Source organism: Aphelocoma coerulescens, chromosome 8 (assembly GCF_041296385.1).
Source record: "Aphelocoma coerulescens isolate FSJ_1873_10779 chromosome 8, UR_Acoe_1.0, whole genome shotgun sequence".
Classification (NCBI taxonomy): Eukaryota; Metazoa; Chordata; class Aves; order Passeriformes; family Corvidae; genus Aphelocoma; species Aphelocoma coerulescens.
This window is the reverse complement of record NC_091022.1, coordinates 2,450,974-2,470,908: the sequence shown is the minus strand read 5'-3', so window position 1 is coordinate 2,470,908 and position 19,935 is coordinate 2,450,974. Positions and strand designations below refer to the sequence as shown.

General features: G+C 41.4%; 1 protein-coding gene across 4 annotated transcripts in view; it reads left to right on the top strand.

Annotated features, from left to right (window-relative positions):
- Positions 1-19,935, top strand: part of RABGAP1L (RAB GTPase activating protein 1 like) — a 236,230-nt gene that overhangs the window by 118,465 nt on the left and 97,830 nt on the right. For all 4 annotated transcript variants that reach the window (XM_069022719.1, XM_069022720.1, XM_069022721.1 and 1 more), the window contains one exon: positions 11,736-11,849. In XM_069022719.1, the coding sequence (XP_068878820.1) occupies positions 11,736-11,849 (114 nt within the window). The remainder of the gene's footprint in view (positions 1-11,735; positions 11,850-19,935) is intronic.

Sequence of the window (19,935 nt, the reverse complement as noted above, 5' to 3'; positions counted from 1 at the left end):
CTTTTGTATTGCTCATTGACAGAAATGTCAGAGGTGCCAAGGAGGCAGTGTTGGTTCACTTAAAATTAGCATATTTAAACAGATCCACTTTTTTTTGTTACGGAGAGTGCACAGACATCAACAGAAATTTTGTTCATTTCTTACTTTGAAAATGAGGGGAATCAGTAAGAGATTATTGTGAAGTAACAGGATTATGTGTAAACCCAGATAACCTCCCCATTACAGTCAGAATAATTGGAATAATTAAACTTAATCATTAAATGAGAGATGGACATAGGGTTCCTTGATTTCTGACAAGCAAAGAGAACTGCTGCAGTATCCCTAAAATCTAGTTTTTCCTGTACAGTATCTGTATGAAGTGCTTAAGAAATGGTCAAGTACACTAAAAAGCAGTAAATAGAAGTCTGGTAACATTTGAAATTTATGTTTGGATTATTTTTGTGTACTGTGCTCTCTTTTCACTGTCTGGTCTTCATGGTTATGACCCATATGTGACCAGATAAATACTGTCTGATGTCAGTGCTGTATTGATCTGAATCTGAGGAGGCAATCGAAAGTGAATTCCAGTCTCCCAACAATAGGAATAAACTGGATCAATGCACAAAAGCAAAAGTAGAGTTTCTTGTGGTGATTCACACGTTGCCCCCACAGGTCCCAGTGACATGCAGGGGTGTGCAGCATGGCCCTTCCTCTGTCCTGTGTGGTGTTGTTCTCCCCGCTGGGAAGAGTGGGGCTTCGGGAACTTGGGGAAGCTGCATTCAGAAATCTCTGTAGCCTGAACATGCTGGTTTGCCTGGGAGCTGGAGACACAGAATGAGCTGGTAGGCACCCTTAGAAACTCCAGGAGTCCAGCAAGGGCCAGTGAGGAGGTGAAGGTACTGGAACATCTCTCCTGTGAGGAAAGCTGGGACTGTTCAGCCTGGAGCAGAAGAGGCTCAAGGGGATCTTATCAATGTGTGTAAATACTTGGAGGGAGGTTGTAAAGAAGCCAGAGCCAGGCTCTCCTCAGTGGTGCCCAGCAAGAGGCACACCAGGCAGTGGGCACACAGGAGGCCCCATCAGAAGTTACAGAGAAACTCCTTTACTGTGGGGGTGAGCCAGGACAGGTTGCCCAGGGGGATCGTGGAGTCCTCACCATTAGAGACGTTCAAAAGCTGCTTGGACATGGTCCAGGACAAGAAGCCCTGCCCTGCCAGGCAGGTTGGACCAGATGACCGCCAGAGGTCCCTTCCCAGTCAAAGACTCGTGATTCTTGTCCTTCCATTATTTTTCTTCATTAGTTCATCCAAAGTTGTATTAAAGACTTGTAGCAATAAGCTCAGATGCTGACAACTCATTCTAAGCCTAGGCAACATATGCTTAAACCTACTTTTAGCTCTGTGTAGTGTCCCTGTGTGCTGCATTTCCTCTCCTTGAAACGAGGAAGGGTTAAGGTTCTGTAGTCTCCCTGTATCAGCCTCTCTGACTTGCTCATGCCCGTGCCTCACCTTGCAGGCAGCTGCAGAGATGCGCTCGCAGGACGCGCTGCCTGCTGGGTTCCTCTGCGGTTCAGCAGCTGTCTTCAGTGTCTCACACACTCAGAAGGATTCAGCTAAGAATTGTAGAGGAATAGGACTTCTTAAAGTAAATTTGTGTAAAAACCAGGGGTAACATAGATAAAGTGTCACGGGCACTGATAAACTGGCCTTACCTAACTTCTCCTTTTAGTGTAGTGTTAATGGCATCTTTGTAATTACTTTCACATTCGGACTGAGGGAGGCACAAAACCTGTGTGCTTGTATTTTTCTCCTTTTCCCAAACTGTCAGGCTGGCCTTCATCTTCTGCCAGGCACTGTTTCCTTAGTCTGGAGTAAAGATTACGTCTTGTTGAAAGGTGATTTTGATCTTTTATGCTCCCAAAGAGCCAGAGTCTTTGGTCTGGTGGTCTGATGTCAGTGTTGAGTGGTGCAAAGGGCTCTCAGGTCAACAAACCCACTGGCTTTTGGATTGCATATAAAGAGAATTGAGAAGATTACTCTGTAATGGAATCTAAATACTCCTGGAAGATGAGTGGTTGAAAAAACTGTGTACTTCAAAATAATGAAGTACCATTGCAGCAAAGAAAAAGATAAAGGTGATGTTGTCACAGGAAGTATAAAAGTGGGGTGTCCAGGTTGTCAAATGATTGCTGAATTAGAGATTGCTGAATTGTCAGGGAGTGGCTCTGGGATGTAACTGCATTGGGATGTAAACATTACAGGGCCTTGCTGAAGTGTTTCTGCCTGGATTATTGGAAGAACTCCATTGTTTAAGAAGATGAGGGACAGGAGTTTCATTTTTGAAGAAACAGTCTGTGCACTTCAACGACTACAAGCTTAAGGAGATTTTAGAAGACAATATATTGGCAATTCTTTATCTGCATACTGCTGCAAGGCATTTCCTCCTTGTTAAATCAGTGGCACTGAATTGGATAAACCCACAGCATTTTCTCTTTTTATTAACGTTTTGCTAGCAGCAAGCAATACCAGATGCCAAAGGTCAGGGCATGCTAGCAGGGTGTAGCTATGAGCTTTACTGGAATTCTGTTTTAAACCCAGCTTGTAAAGGACAAGTCAGGCAACTCCAGAAAATGAGACTTGAACTGGTTGCATTGGTCATGTTATCTTTTGATGGCAAAAGTAGGCCTAATTTCAGAATTTGTAAAAATGTGTTGAAAGAAACCCTGACTAAACAGACATCTGCTTGGTCAGTAATGCTATAGGAAACTTATCTTCTAAGACCCAGGGTTTTCTTTTTAAAGATTTGGGGGTTTTTTTAAGAATTACTATATTTTGGGGGGGTTATACTTCTTGTAGTGAAATTCTAGGCACTTGTTAAAAATCGTAGCAAGTTTTGGAGCACCATCAATTGGGGTAAGTAAGTAGGAGTCGAGGTTTCAAATACACCACTTCTTCCATTTCTTGTGAATTTTCACATGGATTTTCCACAACCATCTGATACTGGGGCAGTTAAGTACTGTTTGTCAGAAAGAGGCCTTAACCTTTCCTCTTGCTTCTGGAAATTACCCTGCCTTGGTGGTAGAGTCAGAAATACTTGAATGTCAAATTGCAGATTGATTACAAGAACATTTTTTTCTGATCTTTACAAATATATTTATGGCTCTACCAGAGGAGACATAATCAGAAACCTAATCTAAAAATCAGCAAACCAAAAAGAACTTGGACAAAATTATACTCGCTACAAGGATGAATCTGTTGGTTACCTTTTTAGTGTTTGTCAGTTTTACAAACTGTCTGCTTGTAAGGTAGTGCCTATACACATATCAGAGAAAAAGGTGAAATGGTTATGAATAAACTGGGTAATATGGCTTTTACTTGGGCTAATCTATCCCCATGTCCTCCAGAGAGCCAGCCTTGTGGAGTACTAGCCATTAAAAACCGGATCAAACCTCAGACAAAATCCAGTGCTTAAACAACTGTCTCCGACATTTAACAAAAGAATGGTTGAAATCTTACCTGCTAAAGATCACATGACCCAAATAAAGCCCCAAACACAGTGAAATAGAAATTGAAATACTGTGGTATCTACAAACAGATGCACCAACTATGCATTGTGTGGGGAAAAACCAGACCCAAACCCCATCAGGTGGTGGACAGAGCGCCCCATCTCTTGTGGGAGATCAGGGAGCTTCCAAGCTGAGTGCTTAAGAGTAACTCTGAATTTGTAGCATTCCATGCCAGTAGTAAATACCAAGCCTGCTACATTCAGAAGTTGACCTCTTGCCCAGTAGCACAAATAGTGTTTTTCTTCTGTCAGCAGGCTTCAGAGAGGATATGGCAGAGTAAGGAGAATAAATTATGTATCAGTAGCATAGGAGAGTGTGTACAGAATGGGAGAGGGAGAAGGAAAACAAACCACAAAGATAGTAAAGGTCATGGATATATTTTGTTTTTCAGAACAAGAGAGTTTAAGCAGAATTGTTTTGTGTCTAATCTAATTTTGTTGTGATTTTTATAGAGAAAAATGTCATCTCCTCTGTTGCTGATTGATGGTTCAGCCCTGCTGAGGGTAGAGCTGTTTCTGTCTTACCTCTGTGACTGCTACAGTACAGAATCCAGAATGGTTTGGTTTGGAGGAGACCTTAAAAGCCCATCTCATTCCACCCCCTGCCATGGGCAGGGACACCTTCCACTAGACCAGGTTGCTCCAGCCTGGCCTTGGACACTTCCAGGGATGGGGCAGCCACAGCTTCTCTGGGCAACCTGTGCCAGGGCCTGCCCACCCTTGCAGGGAGGAATTTCTTCCCCATATTCCATCTAACCCTGCCCTGTGTTAGTGTGAAGCCATTCCCCCTTGTCCTGCCCCTTCAGTGCCTGATGCAGAGTCCCTGTCCAGCTTCCTTGTAGCCCCTTCAGGTATTGGAACGTGCTGTGAGGTCTCCACACAACCTTTTCTTCTCCAGGCTGAACAGCCACAACTTTCTCAGCTTGTCTCCATAGGGCAGGAGCTCTAGCCCTCATATTGACTTTGTGGCATCCTCTGGACTTGCTCCAACAGTTCCTTCTCCTTTCTTTAGAAGGTCATCACAACACATCACTTTGTTTTTTATAGCTGCCTACAGAATAGTATTGACATGGGTATTAGTATTATTCTCAGACTCCCTTTTCCTTCTACACAGTCTTTAAGAACCATGGAATTGTTGTTTTCTGTCACCCAGGTCTACCTTGTCCAGCATCTTGTAGCTAAAATCTATCAGCAGCAGCTGCTGAGAGGGTTAAAAACCTCATGCTGGACAGGTGGTCAATATGTCCTCCTCATCCTGCTCCCAAGCAGTTTTAAGATTGATTTAAGTTTTGAGAGAAACTGTCTGTCAGGATGACAGGAAATGGCTTCAAGTTGGGCCAGGGCAGGTTTAGATCAGATATTAGGGAATTTTTTTTCACTGAAAGGATGATTGGGCATTGGAGCAGACTGCCCAGGACAGTGATGAAGTCGCCATCCTTGAAAGTGTTCAAGAGATGTGTGGATGTGGCGCTTGAGGAAACGATTTAGCAGTGAACACAGCAATGCTGGCTTGTCAGCTGGACTCAGTCTTTCTTAAAGGTCTCTCCCAGTCTTAATGATCCTCTGTGATTCTGTGAAATACTTTGACAGCCTTCCAAAGTGAGCAGCATTTCCCATTTCCTTGGCAGTCGTGTGGGTGATGCAACAGTTCCTAACAAGCTCCTGGCTAGTGCAGTCCTGCTGGTAATGTATCTAAAAGCAGCAGAGTCCCAGTCCCACTAGCTTTTCAACAGTTAGAGAGCTGTCTGTTTAGAAGTGATAGGTGTATTTGCATTCCTGGTATAAAAAGAGGCATGTTGTAGATTGTTTCTGAGGATCCTGTCTTGGGAATTCTCAAAATTTGGCCACTACCATTTGGTCAAACACAGCTTGAGAAGAATGGGAATGGGACATAATTTGATAAAAGATGTTTACTTCCTTTGGGCAGAGCTATATTAGTCATCCAAACTGATGAGAGAAGAGAGACTTCAATACTAAATTTAGCTCCAGGTGTGACCTGCCAGGGCTGCTCAGATACAAACTATTGATCTGGCCCTGTGTCCAGGAAGCCTTCTGCTCCTTCTGCTTGTGGAAAGCAGTTTTGTCCAAAGAGCAATAAATACAGCAGATAGTGAGCCAGAATTTGCAAAGTTCAGCTGACCAGGGTATTTACAGAATTTACCTAAATGCTGTGTTCACTTTCAGTATATTCATATGTAACTGTTAGAAAGAAAAACAATAACACTCTATTTTTTTCTCAGTTTCGGTTTCTCTGTTAATTAGTACTCTCTTGAGTGTTAGATGCTCTCAGTTGAATAAAAGCTGATGATGATTGAGAGAAAATGTATTTATAGACAGGAGCTGAACTGCAAGGTATGTGTTACAAAAACACTACAGAAGGAACTGAGCGTAAGCCAGACATCATCTTTTATTCAGTGTCTTTTAAAGGAAGAGCTATTGATTTTTTTTTTTTTTTTTCCAAATACTGATTAGTAGGGAACCTGGGATTTTCCTGGATCACACATTCTACTTGGAGGGTTATAATATGTATGGAAAACGAGGAGAGGAAAGGGATTGATGAGGTGTATAAGATGTGTTGGCACAGTGTGCTGGCAGATTTCACTGAGAGCAGGAATTTGGTTGGACATCAGTAATAACAGGGAACAGAGCTACGTGCTAGGTGTGCAGATCATTTCAAACCCAGGCTGACTGACCTCATCACTTTTGTGTATTCTGTATTTTTTGCCTGTTTGTGATTGTGTGTTAGAGGGTTTAAAGTTAATATTCATATTCCCGTGTGTGTGTGTGTAACTGCACAGAACCACAAAGAACTTTAAGGAACAAAATAAAAAATATGCCAAAAATCTGTTCCTTCAGCAAACAGTTGGGTACTGAAACAATGTCATAATGTCAGAAACATGCAGCTGGCAAGTCAGTGTTTAAATTTATGGCTTTTCAGGATTAGGAGATGGTTTATTGAGGGTACCTCCATCTCTGGGTATCAGCAGAATGTGTGTTTTCACATCCTGGCTAAACAAGTGGTGAATGTCTGTGTTGGCCTAGGAATTTTTACTTTCCATACAGCACATAGCAAAGTTTCAGTATGTAATCCTTAAGAAGCACGACACACCCGATTGCCAGGGCATGGTAATTTTAGTCGGTGAAAGCCCATTTTGATTTTTTTTTTCCCTTTTCTTACTTTTCTTGGTACTCTGGATCTGGCTTTTTTTAGCTAGTGAGGAGATGAAGTACAGGCAGGGCAATGTGATGCAAAATCAGCTGTTTCAACCCCACCAGAGATGCAGACCTTTTAAATGGGCCAGTGGGGTGAACTCGAACTGAGTCTCCAGCACAGAGAATCCCAGACTGGTTTGTGTTGGAAGGGACCCTAAAGCTCATCTTGTTCCAAACCCTTGCCATGGGTAGCAATACCTTCCACTAGAAAATGCAGATCATATTTTTGTGTGTAAACACGTGTGGTAAAACCCAACTTGAATGAGTTTAAGGTTAGAGATTGTTGGAGTGAAAGCTCCTCTGGACTCAGGCCCAGAGGGAAGCCAAAGCAGGGGGGTTGAATGAAAACCTTTGGACAAGCTGAGATACATGAAGTCACACCAAAGTGAAATAGAAATACAGACTTTTAACCTTTAGTAGAAATATATGCTGAGTGCCTTAAACATTAAAAAGCTGCAGCAGAGACCTTAAACACAGTTCTTGCTGCAGCAGTGTTACCTTTTCACAGAATTCTTTACTTTAGACAAAATATAGATAGAGTTATACTGTTCACATTTTTTAGATGGAGTGTTCACATAAACAATAAGACCTGATAGAAACTGTATACACAAATCTGTGTAATACCTGTGTAACACTTGTGTAAGGCTTAGGACTGTTAGAATTAGACCAGGATAGGTTAAGAAAAGGAAAACTAGAATCATGTGTTAATCTTATTGGTCAGTTAACAAATATAATCCACACTTCTGTTAGAAAAAATATATGGAGCATATAGAAGAAGAAGAAGAAGATGTTTTTGCCTGCTGTTGCTGCTTGGCTTTATCATGTAACCCCCTTCGAACTCTGCCTTCAAGAAAGCTGTGAGACTGTGAAATAAAGACCTCAGCAGAACAGCAGCCTCCTCTGCTCTCTTACCCTGGTCCAAGAAGGAAGGGTACCCCGTCAAAAGCTCAACAAGAGAGAAGCCTTTGGAGGTGAAGTACAGTATGAAAATTGCCTGCTCGTGTGCATAATGCTGTATTCTTGATCACACATAGTTCTGCCATTTTGGGCTGTTTTCTTCCTGGGCTCTCTGCCTGGTTGTGTACACAAGGAATAGTGCATATCTAATGAGCTGCTTTACTTTTCTTTTTCTTTCCCCTTACTGTTTTTGCGTTGTGTAATCCTGTGCCTTACTAGACACCATACAGATCAGGATTTGAGGCTGGAGTTATTGTTCTCCTATTTGGCATTTGTGCAGGACTCATCACTACAGTATTTCAGTGCTTCAGATGTTAATTGATTTTCGTAACACCCCACTGAGATGGGGAATTATTATTAACCAGGGAAATGGAGCACAAGGAGATTGAGGTCTGAAGTGCTGCTCGGTTTGAGTGCCAGGTTTGAGACACCTGTTACCTGGTTTATCATTTATTTACTACTCACATTAAACCCATGAATTCCTTTAATTGCAGCTGTAATTCTGCATCTCTCCATATTAAGTCAGAAGTTGTAATGCAGGCAGCTGCACAGTGAGGAAAACTCAGCTGACTGCTTTTGGAATTTTTTTCATTAGGGATGTGCCTGCTTTCATAAAAGTAATTTTGGGTAAAAGTGGGGCAAGTATTGAGTCTCATGTTACGCCCCAAGAGATTTCTCTTTCTTAATAAAGTCTTCTGGCTGATACAGTGCTTATTCTCCAGTTCTTGGAACACAGGTAACAAGGCTCTACCTCCAGTGGTCTCTTCTGCTCCCTAATTGTAGTTCATCACCAGAGTGGGTCTGCTTGTTGACAGCAAATGAGTAGAGGTTCTTTTTGGAGTGTGTGTGAGATGTTCTTAATTAAAAAACAATTCCTGAAGTACCCGCATAAAGATTGCCCTGTATTTCTTAATTGTGATTGCCTGTGTACCCTTAATTTTCTTTAAACATTTATTCAATAGAGTTTTCTCTTCTCTTTGTTTTATTTCTGTGTTGATCTGCTTTCTGGCATCAGCTGCCCATGTTCAGCAGCTTCTTGATAGCTGGGAATGGCAGGAGTGTCAGGGAGTCAGCATTGCAGTACAGTTGCTCCACTGCAGAAATTCAGCTGTTCTAGAAGAGAGACAACTCGAGGCAGAGCTTGTTCAGTAGGATGGCAGCTGTCATAGCATTGACATGTGAAGATAATTCTTTTCCTCAGTAGAATTATTTTCTCTGAGTTGGCAGCACTGAAATGAATTTTAGAAGTAAGATCAATAGAACCCCGAATGCCTTGATAACCATCTCACCGTAGCTTTTTTTCCTGGTAAACTAACTAATCATGACTTTCAGAGGAATAAAAATGGTGTGAAAACCTAAATTAAGGTGTCTGTGAACTCTTGTGCTTTGGTACTTGAGAACAGTGCTATCAACAAACTCTACCTGGAAAAAGATAGAAACTTACTAAAGTATTTTTGATATATTTTAAGAAGTAGTTCTATGCTGATCTCTCTAGACTAATGCTTTGGTTTTGTTACATGATGGGCTTATTGTATTTCGAAGAGAGATTGTCTTTTGAGGAGGAGTTAATTCTGCACTCTTTGTGTGTAGATCTTACTTTGGGCCCATTTAATTGTTTTCCTCTAGGTGTTTTAGAAGCATCTTTTGTTAATAGGGCTGAACAAAGACTGTTTCAGGCTCCTTTTTAACTCAGTGAAAGCTACTGTGCATTTGGGCCTTTACACAAATATTTTTGGCCCTACCTTGGGCATCCTCCTTGTGACCTTCTGTGTGCTCAGTTACACATTGGCTTCCCCAGACAAGACAAGAGATGTACAGGGCAGCCAAGCTCAGTGTCTCAGCTTGACCAGAAAACCTTGTGTGTGCTGGATGTTGTGAGCTTCCTGAAACTTTCCCTGGATCTTCTCACGTTCGTGCTGAAAAATGCGTGTCACAGATTGCTGTAATAGATCCTGAAACATTGCTGGTAGATCCTAAATGCTATTCCAGGCATTTTCTCACAATTTAACTGAGTGGTCAGGTGGATCTGGGAGGCAGACTGCAGTTATCCAGCCTCTCTGGTATTTGGAAGCCACGTAGATGAAAATAATCATTAAAGAAGTCTGATTAGAGAACTGCTTGTTATAAAACTTTTGTTATTAGTCTGTGTTTTGTTGCTGATGATTCAGACAGTGGGGTTAGCTTTGGTTGCTGATAGTTGCACAGTGCTTAGATGTCCTGAGAATAATCATGATAACACGGTGAAAGCATAAAAACATGTTTATTTTCTCCAGTGGTTCCAGTTGGCATAATAAAAACATCACCTTTCTTTGTAAGCTTTCCTTTTCATAGCACATAAAAATATGCCTGGCATTTTAGAGGGCTGGAGCACCTCTCCTATGAGGAAAGGATGGATGAGAGAGCTGGAGGTGTTCATCCTGGAGAAGGCTCCAGGGAGACCTCAGAGCCCCTTCCTGTGCCTAAAGGGGCTTCCAAAAAGCTGAAGAGAGACTTTGGGAAAGGGCCTGGAATAACAGGACAAGGGGGGATGGCTTCCCACTGCCAGAGGACAGAGTCAGATGGGATATTAGCAAAAAATTCTTCTCCTGTGAGGGTGGTGAGGCCTGGCACAGGCTGCCCAGAGAAGCTGTGGCTGCCCCATCCCTGCATCTCTGGAAGTGTTCAAGGCCAGGTTTGATGAGGCTTGGGATGAGCTGGTGTAGTGGAAGGTGTCCCTGCCCATAGCAGGGGGTGGAATTGGATGAGCTTCAGGGTCCTTTCCATCCCAAACCATTCTGGGGTTCTGTGACTTTACAAAACACAGATCACATTGCTTTCTGCTACTAGAGGTATTAATGTCAAGCAAAGGGAAAGCTGCAGTTGAGATCACTGAACATTAGAACATTGTAATTGGATAAATTAATGATAGCAAGAGTCAGAGAAGCCATCAGCTTTAGGGAGGAAGCACGAGGTGATGTTTAAGCTTCTGGCATCCGTTTCCTTAGGTGCCACTAAGGGGAATGGAGAAATGCAGCAGTGGGTTTGCATCTCTGGGGCAGCCTGATCCACCCCAGGGGGATTCCTTCGAGTGTTTGGCTACAGAGGGATCCAGAAGGGAACTGCAGTTGGGAATTGCTGTAGACTTCTGGCTAAGCCCTCCAGGCAGCTGCATTATTGTGTGCCACAGGCTCACTGTAGAGACTTCATGGAATTAGAAAACCACCTAAATTCGAGAAATTACCTGGTTGCTGACTCCAGCAGGTGTAAAGATGCTTTTTTATGGAGAACCCTGGTTAACAAGACACAATCTGAGAGTTTACCAGCTTTTCTGTAACAGAAATACTCTGTTTTCAAGGGGAAAGTTATCTGTAAGGGATTTATATTCCAAGTTACAGGAGAGGGTTTTGTTGGTTTTTCCTTTAGGATTACAAAGGTAATGGAGAAAAGCACCATTTGATATTTGCCAACCTAAAGGTGCAGCTCACTGGAACCTGAGGATAATTAACTGTTGTAGTTCCAGCTCTGACATTTTGATATAACTTCCTCATCACACAGTGATGTTTGTCAGCTCTGTTTGCAGCAATCAGTGATTCCTATCTTCTTATAGAAATTCTTTGTGAGTTTTTAATTAACACTTTCTATTCATACACATTTCAAATTAGGAGCTTTAAGCTTGCAAGACAGAGACAGCCTATTTTTTTTTAATTGTTTTTTTACTGCCAGAGCAATTTGGTGAGTATATGATCTGTGGTAAAAACACACCAACAATTAAATAACTGGTAATTTCCTCGGAGTTCTGAAGTTGAACCTTAAGCCTGCAGGACAGAAAACATGCCATGTTGCTCTTGTTAAGCTGTCAAACTATAACTGCATAAGAGACTACAAAGGATTTTCAGTTTCTTCTCAGAGCATTTTTGGAGGAGAAGTCAGTAAGGCAGTTATCTAATTATCCATGTTGAGTACACATTGAATTTTCTATAATATTACTTTTAATTATACTCCTGCTGGGTTAACGTGTCAGCATTTTTCTCTTTTTTTTACAGGATTCTGCTCAGGAGAGTGTCATTAAACGAGATATCCATCGTACCTATCCAGCACATGATTATTTTAAGGATACAGAAGGAGATGGTCAGGAATCTCTGTACAAGATCTGTAAGGTACAGTCAGTACTCTGCGTTTTCAAGCATGTCCCATATTTTGTGTGACTTTATTTTGCCCTGCTAACCATGTTCTGGTCCAAGCTGCTAATCAGTAAGATTTTAAAGCTCTGTTTAGATTGCATGTGGAGACTGTGGTGTTTCTGCACTACCTTTTACAACCTTGCATTTGGTATCTCCTGAGGTGCAGGTGAGAAGAGCTTGGCTTTGCTGAGGTGAGAGCTCCTCTTCAGTGGGAGTGTGGTGTAGGAGAACCTCTTTTGCTCTGAGGTGGAGAGATTTGCAGAGGAAGAGAAACAAACCCTCAGAGCAAGTTCTGCTGTGAGGTTAAACAAGAATGTCTGTAGGTAATTAGCTAGAGAACAAGTTTGCTGGCCATTCCAGCAGCAGGATGTGAGCAGAGCTTTTCACTCTCAGCTGCCAGATCCCCTCTGATAAAATACACTCTAAGTTTTCCAATTTGCACATGAGAAAGTTGAGGTACTAAATCAATAGCTTTGTCCATCTTGTACAGACAGACTTCTTGTTTGAGAGAGATCCAGAAGATAAAAGATTGCAGCCAAGCAGGTACTTTTCTGCCAGGCAGTTGCAGATTTTGCTGTGGTTTTGGCAGTCAGTTTCTGGGTTTTTTTTCTAAAATTTTACTAAATTCTAAAATTTCTAATTTTTTTTTTTACATGAAATTCATGTGGAATATTCTGTGATGTGGAATTCATTCTATTCACGTAGAATGAATGATTGCCTTAGACAAAGCCATTTCCCTTCCCCTTCCTTGTTGCTGTTTCCACCTCCTGCTGATTGCTAGAAATGATGGAGCTGTCACAGCAAGCAGAAAAAAGTGTTCTGCCTTTGGGGTATAATAATACATGTTCCTGTTCCCCAGATCAATTCTGTGGTGATACAAACTCCTATTCAAATAATAATTTGGATGACTGTTAAATATAGCTGCTTCAATACTGGAGTTCAGTATTGTGAGTAATTCATATTTTAAAAAAGGTACAAAATTAGGGAACCAGAGAGAACTTTGAACCAATGGTAGTGATTTCTCCCTCATCTTAGAGGGCTCCAGGAGACAGTTCCTGCACCAGTCTATGAAAAGAATAACCAGGACAATGCAGGTAATTGTGGGCTTGTCACTTTGATATCAGCTACGTGAAGAACGATGGAATAATTCAGTTTTTCAAGAATTAAATATGAGAATTATGTTATTATGAGGCCCTGTGAGATTATTGAAAAGAGATCATGACAAGCTAACACAAAGTTAGTTGTCCAGGTTTCATTGGTGAAGGTGTTCTGATTGAAATTCTGTAGCTCCTGTAGCCTGCCATGCTAAGAATGTAAAAATGCTGGACAAGTTAGAGCACAAACAAGATACACATTAAGGAGTTAAAGACTGGCTAGGAGGTTCCTAAGCAGCAGCACTGGATTTCAGTCAAGGCATTAGGAATATCCCTTTTTCATTCCATGTACTCTGGTTAGTCACCTGAAAGAAACCAGAAAATCCTGTCTCATGAAGATCTCTTGGTGACACAGAGGAAAAGGGGATGGTAAATAATGAGGTGTAAAGGATGTGTAGATGGATGAACGTTGTGTAGGAGCAGTTTGACTTGAGCAACTCAGTTTTTTGCAGCTGCTTTTACTTACAGTGTCCAGAATAAAAGACAACTGTTCTACATTGGAAAGAATCTGTAAAGTTCTGTGAGGACGATGAAAGAATTTGGGAACATTCTTTGGAAAGAAAAACTCCTTTTCATGAAGGCATATCTCAGTCTACTTTAATGAAGAACAAATAAAGGAGTGAATCTGTCTGAACTGGAAGCAACTTAGAGGAGTTATCTGTCCAGCGGGCAGCTTCAGAGGGGCACAGATGTCAGACCTTCCTGGGTCATTTCCTTTCTGTAGGAAATGTGAAGAATTCTGCATGTTTTCTAAATCTGGGAGCTTTCCTTGCTCTCAGGGCCTCTACTGCTCCTGCAGAGAAAGTTGCTGTAGCTGTTGGTTCTCTTTTCTTGAAGGATCTTGAAGCTCAGAGCTGCTGCATCCTTGACAAAGAGAAAGTCAGGGAAAAGTGCCAGGAGGCCTGTACGGATGAACAAGATGCTCCTGGATAAAGACAAACAGAAAAGGAAGCCTGCAGAGGGTGGAAGCAAGGGCAGGTCATCTGGTAGGAACATAGAGAAATTGTCCAAGCAGACAGAGGTCAGGTTTGGGAAGCTAAAGCCCTGATAGAATTAAATCGTGCCATGGGTGTGAAGGGGGACAAGAAAATATCCTATAGGTAATCTGTGATAAAGCTAAGACTAGAGAAGATGTGGGCTCTCTGTGTAAGGAAAGGGCAAACCTGCTGACTCAGGACATGGAGAAGGCTGAGCTACTCGGTGACTTTTTTGCCTCCATTTTCACTGGCAAGTGCTCCAGCATCACTGCTGAGGTCACAGGAGGCAAAGGCACGGACCTGCCCCATGTAGGAGACGAGGTTTGAGATGATCCAAGGAGCCTGAAAGGCCATGGGGTCTGATGAGATTCATCTGTGGGTCCTGAGGGAACTGGCACATGAAGTTGCTAAGCTGCTATCCATTGTATTTGAGGTCATGGGCATCCTGTGAAGGTCCCACTGAATGAAAATGGGGAAACATAACCCCCATTTTTAAAAAGGGAAGAAGAGAAGGCTCCAGGGAGGCCTCAGAGCCCCTTCCTGTGCCTAAAGGGGCTCCCAAAGAGCTGAAGAGGGACTTTTGGAAAGGGCCTGGAATAACAGGACAAGGGGGGATGGCTTCCCACTGCCAGAGGACAGGGTCAGATGGGATATTAGGAAAAACTTCTTCTCCTGTGAGGGTGGTGAGGCCTGGCACAGGCTGGCCAGAGAAGCTGTGGCTGCCCCATCCCTGCATCTCTGGAAGTGTTCAAGGCCAGGTTTGATGAGGCTTGGAACGAGCTGGTCTAGTGGAAGGTGTCCCTGCCCATAGCAGGGGGTGGAATTGGATGAGCTTTAGGGTCCTTTCCAACCCAAACCATTCTGGGATTCTGTGGTCTTCGATCAGAGACCTCTCAGTGTGTCCATCAAGTTGAGGGCTGCTCTTCCTGTGAAGCATTTTGTATTTACCTGGAGTAGAATGACCTCTGTCACTTGGCCACTTTCTCTTGATAGAACATGTTGTGCATAGCAGCTTTGCAGTCAATTTGTAATTCCCTGCTCCAAACAGCTTTGTCTCATCAGCACTCTTTGTTACTATGCTATTTTTATGTGTTCTTTAAGGTTTGTGAATATTTGCAGCACGTCTTTCTGCAGGGTTCTCTGAGTGACCTCACCTTTCTTCTCTGGGTGAGAACTGACTGTTTATTCCTACCTTTTGCTTTCTCTCCTTTAATCAATTATTTGAGTGCATAAGGGGACGTTCTGTAGCAGCTCAGTTCCCTAAAAAGCCTTTGGGTAGGGATCTTGTTGAAGAGTTCATCAAAATCCTGGTAATCTTGCTGACTCCCTCATTCTTCTACTTGCTCATTGGTTCAAAGAAGGATTTGGGAAGCTTTCCTTTCTGGTAGAACAGCCATATCCAATCTCCAACATGGAATTATTCATAAATGTACTGATTACACTTAAGGGTTTATTCCTACCTGCCAGTGTTGAGATCTGACACAACTGCTGTGGAGATTCCCAGGCAGTAACTTTTCCTTCATCCTCACAGTCTTCTTACATGACTGTGGCTGTGACAGATGTCTGTTTGGGTCTGACTGGACCTTGAGTTCATGATTGATAAACTGTTTTCTCCAGTGTGTGCATTTTTGAGAAATACTGTTCAAGATTAATTAATTTGCTTATAAACTTGTCGTTCCATTGGGAATAAAAAGTAATAGTCTGTGTTGCAAGTAGTAATGGGGCAGCTTTATGTTACTAGAATAACTTTTACCAGAGGTGCTGGGTACTGGTGCCCTTCTTCTAATGTGAAAGCAAGAAGTTGGAAGAATGGGATTATTGAATATGGCTGGGAAAGGTCTGTCCTCAAGTGGGAGGGTAAGAAGCTGAAGAGCATTTTCTTCATTCCCCACTGAAATGAGAGATGATCTGAGCTGTCAGATAAAAAGGAGAATCATTAAAAGCTCACTGCCTCATTTTAACAGGTCTGTCGGTTTTTGTTCCATCTCTTAATGTCCTCTTCAGAACAGCAGGAAATCAGGAAAGATGGAAACTTTTTCTGTTGCAGAACATTTATGTGACAAAGTATCTAAAAATAAACTTCAGGACTGACAGTGGTGATAAGGAATGAAAAGAGTTTGAGATTCTAGACTGGAGATTTCACTTGAGGACACCACTTAAGCTGGATTTTCACAGAACAAATTCTGGGGAATCTTTGGGAAAACTGCTGCTTCTTGCATGCTTTCTGTTTAAATCCTCTGCAAATTCTAGCTCTATTTAAAGAGCTCACCTCAGTGTTACAATGCATAACTGAACAGTGCTCAGTGCCTGCCTTCCTGCTCCGTGTGTACTCACAGCTCCATGCTCCAGGGAATCAGAGCACTTGGCAGAATTAATCCTCTCGACTCTCCGGGAGTGTGTGCAGTGTAGAATTTAACACAATACATGTTTTCCCTAATTTTCTTACTAAAGTAACTCCTGTTCAACAAACAAGCAGGGTGACTTTAATGGGGAGAAGGGAGCACAGTGCAGGAAAATCAGTCAGGTTCGCTCGTACTGGTGGGTGCTGGTACTGGGCAGACTGGGAGAACAGACACAGTGCTTCCCTGTTTCTCAGAAAATGGTTGAGTTACTTCTCAAGATTCAGAGTTGGTGTCAGTGTTTCTCAGTAAGCTGAGGCCTTGTGGAAGGATAGGAATCGTTTCTATCAGGACCTGTTTTGTTACTAAATACTTCCCCCTTTGTGGATCAGATTGGTGGATTTTTTCCCAATCCCGGTCTCACTTGGCTGGGGGTTTGAGGTGCAGGATCAGTGTGAGAGCTGGCTTGCTGTGAGACCAAACACTGTGTTTTGGTTGTTGTTGCAATGTCTGGTTTTTGGTAGCCACGTTGGCAGAGAGAATAACAAACTGCTTTCTAGCAATGCTGACTCTGAGTGGGCTCCTTATGGGGTGTTTCAGCTTTTGTTGCTGTGTACTGAAATGCAAAAATATCTTTGAGTTGCTCTTCTGTAACCAGTAGCTTCTATGCCCATGATAAGCTGTGAATGATGGATTATGCTTCAGCAGAGCTGCTGCTCAGTGCTGGCCTGTAAGCTGAAAGTCTCATTTTCATACTTTTTTTGCATTTTCATTTCCATTCCATTGCAGCATGCCTTTTCAGATAGTCACCTCTTCTCACTGTGCATGTGTTCTTCCACATTTTTCAATCCTTAGTATCTCCTTAGATTTACAAATGGGAAGTTTCAGTGTTTGTCCAGGTGTAATTATTTGTCCAAGAGCAGATCTCTTTTGTTCCTGCAGAAATCTATTTGCCAATTTTAGGGTAAACACAATCAGTTAAAAATTATTCCTCATCTATTTTTAATTGTCCATTTTCTTTGCTCCTGGGTTGAAGAGCAGTGCTAGTAAATTTTGTCATCTTGTTTCATGCAAAGCATTTTTAACATTATCTTGTCTTCTTCTGTTTACATATTAATAAGGATCCTTCTCTATGCATCTGTTTCCAGTTAATGCAGAAGTTCCTGGTGTAATGTGATACATACTCAATGCTGCACCCATAGGAATATTACTGCTTTCAGACTGTTGGTCTTACAATAAACTTAGCTATGGAGTTTTAACTTGTACTATTACTAAAATGGTTTAGTGACTGAGCATGTAATAAAAACCTTCTTGGGTGAAAAGTCTGTGTCAAAGTATGGATGTTTTCCTGAGACAGGCTGAGTGTCAGACACCGCCTCAGTTGCTTAAATCTACTAAAGCAGACTTCAGCACAGAGCTCTGTCTGTGTTAAACACTGAGTAGCTTCCCTTGGCCATTTCACAGAGATCATGGAGGGGCACACCCTCTGCTCTTCCATATTTAAATCTGCTGGGACTCGCAGACAGCAGTTACACAAATCCCAAATCTCAGTTTTAAATTCAGCCACCTTTCCCTTGTCTTTTAAATGATACATACTTGGAATCTTTCTGTCTGCAGAAGACTCTGATCTGGGAAGATTCTCCTCTGTTAATTATTTTGAAGAAGAATTTCTGCCCAGCCCTGGATTCTTGGTTCACTTTCCCAGCATGCTGGTGGTTCTCTATCATGGCTTTGAGAAGACTCTGCTTCCAAAGAATTCACTTCCTAATGATGATGTACTAAGAACTGAGTAGTAATTCTTCTCTTCAGAACACAGATAACTATTAAAAAGATGTCTTAATTCTGTGAGATCTTCATTTAGTGAAAATGAATGAAAATAGACTTCAAGTCAGAACCTTCATTAAATCCCATTTATGAGACAGAGAATATTTAAAATCTCAGTGAACTGGAGCATTGTAATTGGAAGTTCCTCAAGAGCTTAGGAGAATAGTAAGTTAAAAGACTGTGATATGGGAAAAATCCCATCCTCTTCAAATTGTAAGGTTACAATGACTGCAGTGGAAATAGGGGATTTGGGATTTTGCCTTGTTTTTGTAATTCACGTGGAAAGAGAAAGTTAATGCTCCTCAGTTCCTTAGAAGCATAGATCTTAAATAGTTAATCTTAGATCTTTAGTTAATGAGATGATATTATGGTGGTATCTGTAGGCAGCAGCCTTATTTTTGAGGTTATTCTGGTTAATTACATCATATTTCAGCACTATCAAATCCCATAGGTTGCTTAAAAATAAAACAGTATAATTGGAAATGTAATGTGCATTAAGCTTCCAGAATCTCTTTGCATTGGGTAGATGCAATGAAATCATGTAGATTTTAGAGACTTCATTAAAAACTAAACCTTTAGTTGTCAAGATCATCATGTTTAGACTTAAGAGCAGATTCTTTGTTTGTTTGATCTAATTCTGATGCAGAACTGAAGTTTGTGTCCAGGTATCTGATAACAGCTGCTTGTCAAGATCAGATTTTGGGGAAGGACCTAGTGGAAATTAATTTCAAAAGCAAGTGAATCAAGCAGTTAATTTTCTTTCATGGTTTTTGGTTGCTTCAAAGGTTTTTTAATGATTCCATCCTTTTGCTGGGGCCCTTGGACATTTTTGAGCTATATAGGCAATGTCCACTAATTAATTTCATATTTTTATTTAAACTAAATTATCCAGTACTAGCTGATTTGTAGTTCTATGGATTAACCTTCTTAGAAAAGTTTCAGTTTTTTCATCTCTTCTAATCAGGCAGTTAGTGGTTTACCAGTTTACTTCCCCCCTCAAGCTTTTTGGGTGAATACCATCTGTTCTTAATAAATTTTCAGTGATTTTATTCCTTTTAATTTATTATCTCTTCTGATACTCAGTTTGACACAGGTCCTTCAACACATCCCCTGTTAGAAATGGTTCCAGCAGGGTGACAAACCCTGTGATTCTTCTGTAATAAAACAAACACTGGGGAAGTTCATGGGGATTTTCTGCTGGAGCTTAAATACAACTTTCTTACATTGCCCATACATTTTCCAGGCAGAGACGTTGCCTTCCTGCTCTGAAAGTGTTTGAAATGGATTTCTGAGCTCAAATGTGTTTAGGAAGTTGATTATGAGAAACTTTGCTGTTGTTCCTTCATGTATTTGTGTTTAACTGCAGAGTGAGGATTTTTTTTTTGGTACCCTCCTCATTTTCCCTCTTTTGCTGTGACTTCAACTTCTTTCAGAATCTCAAAAGAAGCTGGTTTTATTTCTTACAACTTCCTGTACTTTTCAATCTATGAATTTGGAAGCCATTTGTTTTCTCCAGTGTGTTGGTTTCTCAATTATTTATTTTTTTTTTAATTGCTATTTTCAGCAAATTATTCCCTGTAATGCTTCTCACAACAGAGAACCCCCAGGCACTGATAATTTGATGTTCATTTTTCAGCGTAGATTTTTTTAAAGTAAATTAGAAGTGGTTTTTATATAGTGTGAAGAAATCCTAAATGAGATTTCTCGTTTGTAATTTTGCACATCTGTTTCTAAGCAGAGCTGGCTCATCAAAACCAGGAGTAATACA